The following is a 15,736-nucleotide window of genomic DNA, read 5'->3' as shown; positions in this document are numbered from 1 at the left end:
GAAGCCTGAGTGATCTTGGTTCTGTGCCTGGGAAGGCTGGCAGACTCCAAGGAGAAAAGAGTGCAAGCGGGATGCGTGGAAGGGACAGGCAGCAGGCAAAGAGGGACAGGAGAAGAGCTGGGGTTTCTCCTGGGTGTGCAGGCTAGGGATTGGGTTTCCTTGTTCTTTTGTATTGATAGGGCTGGGGGCTAAGAAGTTGTTACTGGTGGGGAGTGATCCTGGAAAATCCTGGAGATGAGAGAACTTGGGGAGTAAGGTGGAGCCCAACTTGTGATGTTCATCGTAGCCGCTGCCTTTCTGTAGTCCTACCATTCCTTAGTGGAAGAAACAATGTGTGGAGCAGAGGAGTTCCTCTGTGTTTTCACACAGCTGCTTTGCCAGCAGTGAGAGTATCACATCTGCTGTTGATATGGAAGTGCCCGAGGACTCTGAGGATGGGTTCCAGTGTGCACTTTTTCTGACGTGGAATAAGAAGCCTTTTAAATAAGGCATTTGACATTAGTTTTGATAAAAGGCAAGACTCATCAGGAAACCTTTGTACACCTTTTTCTTGGTAAAGAAATTGCTTTGATGGAACCTTGGTTTTACTCCTGCTGCTAGTATGTAAGTTATGGTATGTAAATCCTGGAAATGGGGAGAAAGAAGAGCAAGAAACTGCCTTGCTTTGGTTTAGCTGAACACTGCAGAAACGTGTAATTTGTGGCAGTGCCCAGGCAGGGAGCGGTGGAGTTAGTCCATGGCTTCAGGGAACCTGAATCATTTTGCTGCAGAGAAGGGATCTGCAGAATTAATACTTACTGTTTATGAAGGTTTTTGTAAAATAAATGAGAGCAATATCAGTTTTATATTGTAAATACGCTACAGAGAATGAATGTTATTAATGCAGATGGTGCTTCGAGAAACTAAATATCGTCTTGCTGCTGAACTGCTGGCCTGCACCTGTGGTCACAGCTACTCCAGCAGGGTAAAAACATCATAATGTGATTCCTTCTCAGCAAAACTGATCTAATAATATATTAGGAGATGATGCTGACCCTGGCCTTACTCACCATGGAATGAATATTACAATTGAGAGGACTGAGTATGGAAAAATAAAAATCTCCGTGGTGTCAGATTTTGCTGAGTTCTGTTGATGTACTCGGCAGGACACTTGGATCTTGGTGATGAGCACAGTGTAAATAATGTCACTGATTTGCTATGCAAAGCAAAGGGCTTCCTAAACTGAGAAATCATGTGAAGTAGTAAATAAAATGTGGGAAATGAGGAAAGATCTTTATTGTTGAGAAAGACAGAAGTTCCAGGAAGCGGGGTCCTTGCGTTTGGCAGCCAGGTTTGGGGTTTTCTCTTCTGTGCTTTCGTTTAACACTGATTAGAACTGCAGCAGCTTCAGAAACTCTTGCCCTTGGCGAGCAAGAAAATCAAAAGCTGTACATTTTCTGTTCCCATTTCTCTTTGGCATTTCCCTCTGAGGTTTCTTCCTTACTTCTGCTCGGACTGGTTCTGCTTTGGGCTTTGTTCTGACACCTGTTTCTTACTTGCCTAGAACAGACTGTACTGGTGGGAGATCCTGATCTCAGTTGACTTTCTGTACCAGAACTGAAATGTTATTTTCTATTCTCACATAAAAGAGCCAAGTGGCTTGATGTGTCTTAAATCCTTGTGTGGTGTCTTCGTGGTGGTCTGTCAGGAACAAAGCTAGTGTGGTTTCTAAGGGAAGAATATTTGGGATCAGCTTCCAGATGAGAGATGCTGCATTGCAGGATGAATACAGGATCAGTTGAACCTGTGTTGCTGTGATGTTTTCTCTCCACAGAGGGGTTGGTTCTTACACTAGAACCACTTCTGCTTGTTCCACACATTGTCATTACCTTAACAAGCATGCTCCAAAGAAAATAGTAGTTTATAGCAGTGACTTTTTTTGGACGTGTTTATTTACATTGTGTAGAAGTGAATGTAGTATGGAAAAATGAAAGGAATGGATGTCCTAAGGGAAATGGAAACCCTGATGTTGACATGTGTCTTCTGATGGAGGCATAGATGAAAAAATACCATTTTTTGGGTCAGGAAACATGGTCAAAATTATGTATTTTTATCTTTGGCTCTTACACAATGTTGAGTAGAGAGGATGCAGGGGAAGAATTTTTGACCCCGTATACAATCATAGCACACTGTGTGCAACTACCCTGGTTTCCCATCCCCCTCAGCTGTCTTTCTGGGCAGAAAGTCTTCCCAGCTTCCAGCTGGGTGGTTTGGGTTCTGCTCCGCTCTGCCATGCTCTTGGGGCTGAGGTTGTGTTAGCAGGAGCAGGGACACCTTGGCTGCCTCCAGGACCTGGAGTGCTGTGCCTGGATGTGGGTGTCCCCACGTCCCTTGAGCTACAGCTCAAGTGTCTCATAACCCAGAAACCCAGCGCCAGCCCAAGAGGTGGGAAGGGGTGGGATCAGGTGTGTCTGCTTCTAGGGTCAAGAGGAAGCACGGAGCTGGGTCTTTAACAGCACAGGCCACCTTTGGCCCTGTCACCGTGAGCCAGAATCACAGTGTTGACAAGAAGCTGCTGTGAAATGTTTTGAGTTAAGATGGCACGCTCGGTGCTGTGCGCCTGGGTTTGTGACATAATCAGAGAAAGAAAAAGGCGAGGACATAGCCAGCCCTGGCACCTGCAGGAGTTCAGTAAGGGTGCTTGCTTGCTTGCTGCCCCATCCCTGGCAGTGTTCAAGGCCAGGTTGGACTTTGAGCAACCTCTTCTAGTGGAAGGTGTCCCTGCCTGTCGCAGGGGGGTGGAACTGGATGAGCTTTAGTCGGAACTGGGTGATCTTTGGAAGGTCCCTTCCAACTCAAACCATTCTGTGACTGTGATTTATGGTAGAGCAGAATATGGGACGGCGTGTTCACATGGGCATGGGAGGCTGTGCAGGGCAGGTGTTTGTTCTTAGGAGGAGGCAGCAAAAAGCAAACTAGCAGAGTAAAATCTGCTAGTTAGGTTTTTTTTTGAAGATGTGGTCAAACCCCACAGCTGTGAGAGAGAATTTTGGGTGAGGGGAACTGAACATGAGCTGCCAAGGGATGTAATTTATAATAATGCTGTCTTCTAGACAAGCAGTGTGCTGTGCTCCTGAGTCAGGTGAGGTGTGCGGTCCTGGGGGTATGTTAACAGCATGATGGGGCCTCTGGAAGTCAGACTGTGATGGGTCCTCCTGTACGCTGTGACTACTGTCTTCATGCTGCCTGTTGCTCCATCTTTTTTGCCACCTCTCTTGCCTGTTGTGGGACAGATGAGAAGAGAGTGAAGTGGGTGCATGAGTCGAAATTTCCCTACTTCAAGCTCTTTTCATTCTTTCCCTCCTGACTTTTCTAGCAGAAACGGTGAGGAAGAAATGCCTGTGTCTGCAGAGGGAAAGGGGTTGGGATAACCAATGTTCCTTTAAAAAGCAAACCCAAGCTGCTCTCCACTGCCCTGAAATCCTCATCCTAGAAACAGAGGAGTTACTGGAGAGGTAATTCATCTCTTTCCATCTCAGAAGCGCTCCTGCACTGTGGGTGCAGGGCCTGGCCTAGCTCTGCCCTGGGTGCCTGTTTGCATGCGTGGGGTGCTCTGTGGTGGGACAGGGAGATGGGCTGGCGGAGTCCATCCTGCATGGAGCTGGGCAGGGGCTCTCTCTCCTCCACTTGGCCCTGCCCCAGATCCTCTTGAGCTTTTCAGGGACACATTTGACAAGTGAGCCCCAAGCAGTCAGCACAGTTGCTTAGGAACGGTCAGAGGCAGATATATATTTGGTACAAATGTAGCTGTGATTAACTGCACCAATGAAGCAAGGTCAGGGAGGCAGCTGTTGCCTTGTCCTTTTTGCTATCTCGTTCTTTGTGAGAAGACACAGTACTATGGATGTGCTGTATAACCTGTTACTGACGTGGTCACATGGAAATAGGAGGGATGTGTCAGCTTGGTTACCTCTTGGGTGGCATTGGTGATACTAGAACTCCCTGCTCACTGTTTCTTCAGAGGTAACCGAGTGCTGCAGCTTGTTTTTTCTGGGAAGATGGGAAATGAGAACAGCTGGTTTGGGGATACTTGCAAAGATCTCTCTCTGCTTTTAAAAGGCACCCGAGAAAGCAGAGGTGTGTGGGGATACTGCGTGGATTGCTTACTCGGATTGGTGCTTAGTAGCAAAGTTGCTTCTTGTAAAGACACTTTTTTCTAACAACATGTAATTAACGCAAATCATGTTTAATATTTGGCCTTGGTGGTGATCTCTGGTGTCGAGAAAATATCTTTGCCTGCGTGTATAGTAATGTATAGTAGTTAATGCTTCAAGAAGCCTTAAAGGACCCTGCCTGAGGGTCTCTGCCTGCTGCTTTCAGTATCCTGGCAAAGGTTTAGTGTTGCAGGTCTGTCCGGCACCTGCACTTGCACGCCTCACTAGAGTGCTGGCATGTGTTTCAGCTGGTTTAGTCAAAATGATATGAAATGCTTCATCTTTCCCTCCTTCCATGGCTTAAGTGTCCTTTCCAAAGCATTTCTAGTTGCTGCTGATACTAAGACACTGGTGTTTCCATCTTTCAGCAGTGATAGGGCAACTGAATAGCAACAGCAGTTTTGTGCTTTGTTCTCCGAATGTGTTGGAGGGATGCCTGCGTGGAAGGAGACTGGTGCTGGTCAAAGCGGACACAGTCAAAGCCCAGAAGGCTTTTAAACCAGAGAGCAAAGTTTATTCAGGATAAAGCCTTTGACTGGAGAAAAACGGCTAGGTGAGGTGGAGCAGAACAGGAGCTCCTTGCCTCTGTGCCCTCGTCTCCAGGCCTGTATTTAGGCAATCTGGAGTCTTTCTGACCATCCCTGCTCCTCTCTGGGGACACCAGCATCCTCTCAGCAGGAGCCTCCCCAAAACCTCTGCCGCATGCTCCTTGTGGTGTGAGTGATGTGTCTCTTGGAGCCATCAGGCCTGGGCACCCTGTGCTGGGGCCCTGCGGGAGCTGGTCCTGTGTGCATCTGCACCTGCAGACATTGAACGTTGAACCCCCAGCTCCAGCCATGGGGATTTCAGACTGTTCCGGCAGGACTGGTGCTTGGCATCAGCTACTTGTGAGCTCCTGCAGAGCTGAGGTGTTTGTGTCCCTTCCTGGGGACTGTTTTTAGCTGTAATCGCTGTAAAAACAGGGAATAGTATGTTTTTGGGGGAGTTTTCCTCACAAACTTCCCTGTAATTACAAGGTGGGAGTGTGTTTGGTCATGAGATTTTCCAGTTGCAGTGTGCTCAGTGCATACTATTATTTAAAAGAAGAAGAAAAGGGGGAGGAGGTCAGTTCTGATGCATGAGTAATGCTTGAAAATGACTGTTTATGGAAGCTTAATTACCTGCCTGGTGGTTAGTTATTAACAGAATGAACAACCATGGCATTTAAACTGGGCACAGTGCACGGGCCTCTGGCTCCCCACCCTTAGGGGCTGCTGTTTCTCTGCCTCAGCTGGGAGCATGGGCTCCAGTGGGGGCTTTGCTTCAGAAACTCCTCAAGTTGAGAAATTCACTTTTCAAATTCTGAACTTTTTCAGAGTAATGGGAAACTCATTAAACCTGTACTTGATTCACCAGCATCCTTTGAGTTTTGCCTGTTCCTGACAGTGTTAGACCAATGTGAGAGTTGTCCCCAGTGCAGTCTGTACAGGTGTGTGGAGAGAGGAAGCATCTTCCTTAATGCAGCTGGCACCACTGTAGGGGCATCAGACAGGCTTTTGGTCCTCCATCAGCAGCACCCAGAGTGGTAGAAGGGGTCAGCCCCGTTGCTCTTGGATGGTTCCCCTACAGAGAGGAGCTCCGGTGGCTTGTCCCAATAGCCAAGGTGGCCTCCCTTGGACCTGGATAATGAGCCACGGGTGCAGATGGAGCACCCTGGGGTCAGCATCTCCTTAGCTGAACCCGGTGGCATCAGGCTGACTGTTTACTTTGCCCACCTGTGGATGTAGCTGAGCAGAGACCCGAGTTTGAGCAGAGGGCTTCAAAATGGCAAAAATTAAAGTGGTTTTACGTGGGCATTCATAGGAAAGCTGCTGGTGTGCAGGACTGGCTCACCCACAGGTTTGTGTGAGGTCTCCCCAAACCCAGCAGGTTCAGTGATGGTTTTCCAGCTGGTGTGTGCAGACCTGCTGCAGGATGGTCTTTCAGCACAGCCTTTCTGCTGAGAAGAACTAAGCAGGTATTTCCCCTCCCCATCCTCTTTTTGGACCACTGTGGGTTTGTGCACAGCCGGAGGTCAGCAACAGCAGCCGGGGAGGGAACTGCTGCATGTCTGCTGCAGCTTCACCACACACCAACCCACCCTCTGCTTCACGAGCTGCAAACGCTGCTGCTGCTGCTCTTCAAGGGCACAGAGCTCTACCAATGGTTCTGCAGCTTTGTCTGTTAACTGTATTTATTGTGACCTCTGATGATGTGAAGTGAACGCTTCTGAGCCTCAGCCTTGGCTCAGTTGATTTAAAGTCCAAATGTCAGAGCCCAAGGAGCCTGGTGGGTGATGGTGGGGGTGGAAGTTTCTTGTCACTCCACAGAGGACAGATGTTTTCAAGGCAACTGCAGAGATGTCAAGGCAAGAACAAGTAGAACTGAGCACTGATGAACTAAAGTTAATGTATCTGCAGCGCAAAGAGCCAGGTTTGCCATTGCCGCTGCACGAATTGCTTTCTGCCATGTAAAGGCTTGTCCTGCCAGGCCGTGTCCCCACACACAATGGTCCTGTGTGGGTCAGGCTCTGCCGGAGCAGGGGAGGAGGCTGTGGAGATGCTGGAGGTGTGTGGCCCAGGGAGCTGAGTCACTGCGCCCCTGTCACCGCGCCCGGCTGACCCAGGGCCTGCAGGGAAACCGAGGCCTCTCCTTTCCCTCTGTGACTCGTTCTGGGTCATCCTTCCCTTGGGAAAGGACTTGGAAGGGGAGCGGCTGTGAAATGCTTTTCCCCTTTTGCAGCCTCAGTAACCAGGCCTGTGCAGAGACGCTGCACGGAGTGAGCCTGGCCTCGGGCTGCTCCTTCATGGGAGCTGTGATGGTGAGGCTGGGGCCCTCGCTGGGGTGATGCCGGGCAGGAGCAGCCCGAGCTGCCCACCACCACCACCCTGATGGCGCCGTGAGGGCAGCGCGGGTGCAGCCCCTGCGGCGGGTCTGTCAGGGAAGGAAGGAGGAGCTATGGCCCCGTCTGGGTGCTGCATGGTCAGGTTTTTCTGCCCTGTCCTCCCTGCTGGGGTCAGCCCTGCAGGTGTGGGGCTCCTGAGGGTGGATGGCAGTGCTCGGGGGGGACCCTGGCCCAGCAGTGCTGCGCTGAGCACTGTCACCCTGCCTGCTGCTCTGTTTTCTTTTTCCTCTTCCCTCTTCCTCTCTTCCTCTCTTCTCCCTGTACTGCAGAATGGTTCCTGTGCTTCTCGGCTGGACAGGAGCAGGACCGAAGGCCACCACAGCCAAGAGCCCTCCCCTCTCCAGGCACAAGTGCCCTGTCTGGAGGCAGGGCTAAAAGGTGGCGCGGGAGAAGCCCAAGAACAAACACGGTGCAGAAAAGGCAACGCACTGGAATCGCCAGAGATGATTTGAATTTCTTTCCATGTCAGCTTTTCAGGTCACTGACGCTGTTGGGCTGCGGTGGAAGTAAAGTAAATAATCAGATAGGCAGGAGACATCACATTGATTTTTGAGTATCTGCTCAGTAATTAGTGCCAGGCTTTGTAGGGATGGAACCCAGTGCTTAAGGAACCTGACAGCGCTCACCTGCCGCCTCCTTAGGCAGCAAGAAAAGCAAAGCAGAAGAAAAGGGGAGGGGGAAAGGCCTTGGCTTGTGTTTACTTGCATTTTGTTTTCACCAGAATTGTACTGGGGTAGTTTTAAAATTACCAGGTTTTTTTACAGATCTACTGTCATTTTTAATAACTTTCTAAAGTAATTCCAGTTTACTGCTCAGCCCAAATAAACCATCTAAATGGTAGGTACCAGTCATCATAAGGTCATTGCAGGGAAAAGAGTTGTTTCACCATTTGGTCCTTCCTGTAATTCCATTACTGAACTGAACAGGAGCCAGTGTAAGTATTCAGGAGTCTTACTGAAGTGTCTGCAGCTACAGGCACTGCTGGCTTCATGCAGCACCTGCACAGCTCATAAATACAGCAAATTCCTTCTTGGAGCTGTACGCTGCATATTTCACCTGCTTTTAAGTTTCTGCTAAATGAGGTTTCCCTTTGCTAATACAATAACACATCTTGTGGGTTGTGGTTTTATCCCCTTGCAAAATCATTTGAAAATACAGATATGCAGTAAGTGTCATTCTCAGCTCTTGTGATTGTGCCACCCTGTACTTATAAGCTCATAATACTGTTAAAGAGAGACAAAAATTAGAATTGGGAAAGTTAACAAGATGATGCACTGGCCACCAAGAAATGTGGGGTTTATTTATACTGGTTCAAAGGCCATGGATAAGGTTTCATGTAACAGAATGTGCAGGTCAGTAGAGTCCTGGTTGAGTTCATAAGATGGGTAAAGCACTAATTGAGACAGAAAAAACAGAACAACTGCTTGTTCTGATCAGAAAATCTGGGAGCTATTTAAATTAATGACTTAAATGCCAGAAAATAAGTGAGAAGAGGAATTGTTCATTTCTACTGGAGAAACTGATAGAAAAATATGAATTTCATTGTCTTCATTTTTTTTCCTTCACTACTTTCTCATGTCTCTGGTATCCGAAGAGTTCCTCATAAAATGGATTATGTGTCTTGCTCACTCCAGGTAAATGGGTTATTAAGTGGCAGTAATGACAAATGTTCACGTTTGGGGATCAACTCACTCCCAAGAGGCCTCATTCTCTCTCCTCCCTCCTGAAGTGGTGCATGAAGAAGCAATAGGATAATAATAAGGGATGCAAGAGATAATATGAGGTTTCAGAACAAGAGGAATGCCAGGATATAATACAGAAAGTACCTGAAATCAGGCTGCATTTAACCAGGAAACAAGGTTAAAAAGAAGTAAGTTTAAATTACTGTACAGGTGGTTCTGTCATGGCCAGCAACTAATAAAAAGAATGACTCTAATTAAAGGCATTGACACAGGAGGGGAAATAGCACTCGGCTCACTCTGCACAGTTTGTCTCCTTGTCCAAACCCCAGTATCCTTTAGCTGCACTGCTTTGAGGAACATGGTGTTAATGCCGTATCCCAGCTCAGGTGTTAAATCACAGCCAAACCTGGCTGCTTGTTTCCCTTGAGCAAACAGGCTGTTGTTTGAGGTAAGGGTTATATTTCTGTTTTGAGGTGCTGGATGCTTTCCTAAGCATACAGGAAGCATTGTATCTGATAGAGCTTGTACTTTTCACGCTACTGGTTTCCAAACCGCCCCACTAAAACAGGGGGAACACAAAGTCATGGATCTTTTTTTCTTTCATTATAGTTTCTCAGTCAGGACATCTCTGGGAACAGGTCTTCTTACAGCACAGGTTTAAATGGTTGTCACAAGAAATGCTGTTCTTCCCCTTGGTGGTGTGTCCCAGCTGGGAAGGGGAGGCTTCTAATTTTGGCTCCTGGCCAAACAGTTCTGCAGACCCTTCCCACACTCAGGAAAGAGACGGATGCTGAGGGCTTCTGCTGCCCTGTCACTGTTCTCTCCAACAAATGCTTGGAGCTGTGCGGCATAGGCCAGAGATGCACTTCTAGACTGTGCCAAATGGTAGAGTGACAAGAAGCACCAATGCCAGATCTTCCCCAGCTCTCTTCTTCCACTGCTAAAAAGTGTTTCAGGAGGATGCCAGTGGATCACTGTGCTGTGTATGAACTTCATATGCTGTATTGCTAAATAGCCACAGCAGGTTACCACTGTTACAGAATTTTACCCTCTTACTACTGATAATTCAATTTAGTCAGCTCGTAATGACCTCCTGTCTAACCTTTGGTTGCTGTTATCTCTTGTTCTTTGCCATCCCTGTAACACCCAACACGTGGGCCCAACCCAGTTTATGGATCATTCCTTTCCAGAGAATCTCGGAAGAGGTGACCAATGACTGCAAGGACAGTACTGCTTACAGGTCATCTCCTATCTCTGGGAAAGGCTGCAGGGAACACCGAGTAGAAGACAAACTGGGGAATGAAAAGGGGCTCAAGATGTGCACTGTGAGACAGAGAACAAGAACTGGGATTTGATGCAGTGGATTGAGTGCTCCTTGAAAATTCAGCAGTCAAGACAGTAGACTATGTTATTAACAAAGCACAGGTTTAATAAAAAGGTTTAAGGCTTACATTTCAAAATTACTTATAAATAAACATAATCACAATGCATATGTTCTATTTTTTAAAAAAGTATTCATGATAATATATATTTTCTTAGTTATAAAATCCCATATAAATAGCAAATTATTCTCAGTATGCAGATTACACGAATACATAAAACCTGGGGTGCATATCTGAAAGGAATCCTGAGTACACGCTTAACACATGGCAGGGAATAGAACAACGATGGAGTTGGACACAACAAATGCTGTTGTCCTCGTACATAATGTCTTCAAAACTGTAAAACTGGAACTGAGAACTTTTTGGTTGTTCAACCTTGTTCAGCTCCGTAGACTCAGGAATGGCTCCGGATACTCCACTCCTTCAGAGTTCAGGAGCACCCTATTGATTCTTTTGGCATCCAAAAAAAATGACATCTGTCTTCTGATGGACAGAAATAAGGCGCTTACTTAGAAAAGGTCAGTGCAGGCTGTAAAAAGCAGCTTGGACTTATAGCCAAGAGCAGCAAAAGGCATCTCTTGAATGAAGACATGTGGCAACAAATTCTGGTCATTATATGCAAGAGGTAGCCAATTGTTACACTCCTCAAGGTTCCCCTGCTTATCCCCCAAAGAGCTATACACATTAATACAAGAATAACTGGAAACTTTGCACATGAGAAATATCAAAGTGAAAGTTGCCTTTGTTTTTCAGATTGAGATAAGCTAAGCAGCAGTCTGGCCACAGCAGCCTGCTGCTTTCTTTGTGGTACAGGTTGTAGCAGTGTTTGTTTAGATCGGTGCTTTCACCCTGTGTTTTCTCTGGGTTTTCCAAAGTGAGCTGTACAACAGATCTGTGTGAATGGTAACGTTTGTAATGCTGTGACTACATCTCTGAGAGCAAGGCAGACTGCAGTACTGCAAGAGGACACCAACTTGCTGACGCCTGCCACTAGGTTCTGATTTATTTAGGTTCTGAATTTGGAGCTATTTTATTATTGTAGCACAATAAGTTTTTAAACACTGCTACTGCATAAAATAAAATGTTTTCTTTCATATAATCAGGGTCATAAGCTCTGACTTACTACTAATGCATGAATCATCAGAGCAAACTCATACACGCAAACTGCAATAAACAGGCTTAAATTTTGCTTCTTATTACAATGTCAGCTTGGTAGAGATAATGAAGTAATAGCCATTTATAGTCTTCTGGCTTATTCCCAATTTAACAGGGATCAAAAACCGGATGAACAACGTTATGCTGAAGTTGAGCCATAGTTGCTGAGAGCAGATCTTCACAAGTAAACAACAGATGCGTGGTTAACACTTTAGATTCAGAAATTCTCAATATATTTCTGTCCTTTCAAATATTACAAATAACTTATCCTTCTTTTTTCTTTCTGACATTTTTCTTCCTGGTTTTCAATTGAACCCCCAGCAAGTAGAAGCTGTAAATATTGCATGGTGCATTAGGATGGAAGACTAGACAAAGAATGGCACTTGCAGGGTGATTTTTCAGTCCAAAGAAAAGCTCTTCATCTTTTCTGCTAATTCCTGTCTCATTTCTATATGTTTTTTCAGGTTGTGCACTTCATGGGGCAGGTTAATGTCCCACACTGACACGCAGGACTGTAACTCTGGGAAAAAAAAACAATGGAAAACTGTCACAGAAACAACTTACTGCATAATTAGAATTAATTTTGCTTATGTGCTTATTACTTGAAAATTGCCTCAATGAAGCTTGATGCTTAGGACCTGGAAGACAAGTTGTATGACACTTCATGTGTGAGGTAATGCATTTATGAGTTACAAGCTGTTTGTACTTGCACAATGATTTGGATTCTAGTTCCTAAACTCAGAGTAGACCATTTAAAAGCACTTGAAAAACCATTTTTGGTGCCTGTAGGCCGTAAGGTGCTGACCTGAACTACAGCTAATGCTAGTATGAAGTGCCTGCATAAAATTTCATCTCTATTTTCCTGAGCAGATATACCCTAAACCCTAAATGCTTACAAGAGTCAAAACACATTCACTGTAAACTAAAAATGAAAACTGATTTCATAAGGTAGTGAGTATACTGGGAAAAGGTCACTTCTTCAATTTCCCTTCATGCAAACAGCTCTTTATTCATGGAGAATTCACATCGCTTTTAGTGGAATAAGGATAATTAATTGAGAATACTTGCACGAGTTAGTGCTCACAACTCCTGAGTTGGCCCCAAGGTTTCTGGGAGTCTCTGTTTCCTCTCTGTATAATTAATGGCACTCTTAAATACAATAAAAAGGCTAAAAAGGCAATAGGCATTCTTATGGTAATAATCAGGGAATATCAGAATATAAAAACCACTGCTGTAAGTCTGATTCATATTTTACTCCAAACAGTCAGCTCATCTACACTTGCCACCCTTAACTTTATACTGTCATTCCCATGTTTTTAGGAGTCACTGGGATAAAATCAAGGTGAAGAAAGGCATTGATCATAACATCAACTGTAACTGTTCCTAGAAAAACCCAAAGATGGAGATTTTCTAAATTCCATTTCCAGCACTTTGCTATCCCAATTGTCAGGAAGCTTTTGCTGATGTCTGACCTAAATCTCCCTTGTTGTAATAGAAACTGGTTAGTTCTTATCCTACCCACAGGGAGTATGTAGAAGTCTTCATTCTCTTCCTCTTTATTTACATGTCTAAAACCTATTATTATGTTCTAAGATTAATTTATATTAAAAAACTTAACCTCCTGCAACATTTCCTCGCAGGTTGCATTTCTCTCCTCTGCACTATTCCTAATAATCTGGATCATTCACCAGTGCTCCAAAGGGATACATCCCTTGAGCAGAGGCCATACCAGCACCTAGAATTGGCTCATGTCTTACAGACACCTCTTTTTTTGGTGTTTGCCTCTCCTGCAGCAACGTGACATGGTTGACTCATGTTCAGCCTGTGACCAATTATAACCCTGTTTTGTGCAGCACTGCTGTTTAAGCTGATCATTTCCCCATGTTGGTACAATGGATCATTCCTAATAAAGTAAAAGGTCTTGCATTTGTCCTCACTGAATTGTATCCTATTTCCTTTCAGACCATTTGTTCTATTTGTCAAGGTAATTTTGAACTCTAATCCTGCCCTCCAGTGTGCTTGTGGCTTTGCCTTAGCTGAGAATTGTCTGCAAATCTGAAAAGCACATTCACTATGTCTTCATCCGCATCATTCATGAAAACACTGAGGATTCCTGACCTAGCACAGACCCCTCTGGAAATCCATTTGATACATTCTCTGATTAGACAGTAACATTTACTCTCCAAGGACAGTTTTCCAGCAAATTGTATTACATACTTCAACTAGTGGCTTCCTCTGATCCATTTTTGAAAGTTACTGTTAGTTTGTATGGAGCTCAGAAATGCAAAGACAACAAAAACTAATAATGATGTTTCAGTAACATCAAATGATGATCATCAACTCTCCACTCTCAGTGGGTAGTCAAGCATAATAGTGTCTATTCCACGAATCATAAAAATTAACAAAACACAGCTCAGGTACCTTTGTGGTATTTGTTGTCTTCAGTGTCACGTTTATAGCAATATCCCAAAACCAGGACCGCATTCTTGAGACTCCCTTTTTCAAAGAAATAAAACATCAAATTTTCATTTAAATGGGAACTTCGTAATTTAAGGACAGAAAGAGTAGATGACATCATGCCACTAAGAGGGCAGAAAGCAGAGTTCAGTCAAGTGGACCCCTTGTTCAAAATCATTAACCATGAAAAACCCAGACATGAAAACAATATAGTTCATGTCTCCATTTAATGTAGGGGTTTATCAGGGTTCAAAGGCATAAGCACTGGATCAGCCGACCAGCCTGTTGAACAAGCCTGAGAACAAAGCACCCTATTATATACCACAAGCAGAGGTAGTAGAGTCACAGGAAACAGATGTCACAGCAGAGGGAGAGGCTGCAAACAAAGTCCCAGTGCACAGCAGAGACAGAAAGTGCCAGTAATCAGTTTGGTGATGAAAAATGAAAACCAACCAAATATGATACAAACTAATGAAAAGTGTTCTAAACTAATTATGGCATGTAGGTGGGAGAGGAGAGTTAGCAAGGCAGTAGAAATAAGGGATGGATCATAGGAAGGGGCCTACTGAATAACGCAAAAAAGACTAGGAAGACAGGAGTGGCTGGATCACAGAGGGCTAAATGGAACATGCCAGTGTTTCAGTATCAACTTCTTGCTTATTCCCAATAAGTCCTGTTTATAAATGTCTTGCAAGATACACAGAAGCTGTTACAAGTTCTCCTGCCACAGCAGCCCCGTGTCCTACTGGCAGCACAAGGAGGGAGGTGAGCCCTTGGCTGTACGCTAGTAGAGGAATACAGGACCCAGCCTACGTACCTGGGGCACGGATCAGCCCAGGGAAGGAATAGGCCCTTTCTGCATCCCACACCTCTTTATACATAAGTCTTACAAACTTCCCTGCGGAAAAGATGAGGAGGGTTTCTGAGGTATAAATAGACTGGAAATGGCTTTCTTGGAAAGCCACAGCCTTGGAAGTTTTGTGTGACTACACTGCAGTCCCCATGATACATTCCTTCTGCATCAGCAAATGTTTCTAGTGGGTCCCCCAAGACCTCTGCAAGGTAGAGAGAGATTTTTTTCTGCCCTGCGGAGATCTGCAGTATATTCTCCTTTGATATTGATTTAATTCTGCTTACGGTAGATGAGGGCTGTTGGGAACCACACACATCTTCCATGCTCAGATTTTTCATAACTTCAATTTTTTCTGCAACCAGTCCTATGCATACTCCTTATAAAAGTGATTGAAACTGAAGTATAACGTATCTTATTCAGATTAGGGTCCTTTCTTACTATATAAATCATTCTCTATGGTAAGTCTGATGTCTATTATACGTCAATGTGTTAGGTGAGGGAATAAGAAAAAGACATTATATTTCCACATTCATATATGATCATATTGATATCTCATTCATATAAGATCAAACTGATAACTCAAAGTCTGGCAATCTCTTTTCCCTGAAATATTTACATCTGATTGCCATTCTATATTTTAATCTGAAATTAAACTATTTAATACAAAAGTAATGTTTTACTATTAAGAATTGTTCAGCAGTCTCAGTAATGCGTTACTATTAAGCATTGCTCAGCAGCCTCAGTGTCATTTTCTCTGATTCTGTGAAAATCACAGCAGAAACAAACTCCTTGAATTTAGGAAAAAACCCAACCCCTATAAAATAATTGCTGGGAAAAGATGATCAAAAGAAAAAAGTACACATCAAACTGCATGTATCAATCTTACCTGACACTTTTGAGATTCGTGCAAATGCAGCTGAACTCTTTCTCCTGAAGTATTAACTTTTCTATACATAAAATTTTGATTAAAAATGTTGAGGTGACTAGAAACAACGACTATGAGACTCAAGGCTTTTTAAATCACACTGTATTATTCTATAGCACATACTTTCCCTATCAGTGACAGTAATGAGGCAGAAATTTTGTTTTCA

The 15,736-nt window shown here is 44.6% G+C and overlaps 1 protein-coding gene across 1 annotated transcript in view; it reads right to left on the bottom strand.

Moving 5' to 3' along the window:
• Positions 1-11,733: 11,733 nt before the first annotated feature.
• LRRK2 (leucine-rich repeat kinase 2) overlaps positions 11,734-15,736 on the bottom strand; it is a gene marked incomplete at its 5' end in the record, with an annotated part of 65,628 nt that continues 61,625 nt past the window's right edge. The window contains 2 exons of the mRNA XM_010018598.1: positions 11,734-11,855; positions 13,757-13,831. Of these exons, the coding sequence (XP_010016900.1) occupies positions 11,734-11,855; positions 13,757-13,831 (197 nt within the window). The remainder of the gene's footprint in view (positions 11,856-13,756; positions 13,832-15,736) is intronic.

Source organism: Nestor notabilis, unplaced genomic scaffold (assembly GCF_000696875.1).
Source record: "Nestor notabilis isolate BGI_N333 unplaced genomic scaffold, ASM69687v1 scaffold11577, whole genome shotgun sequence".
NCBI classification, from domain to species: Eukaryota; Metazoa; Chordata; class Aves; order Psittaciformes; family Psittacidae; genus Nestor; species Nestor notabilis.
Note: the sequence above shows the minus strand (reverse complement) of the source record. Positions and strands in the feature narration are given on the sequence as shown.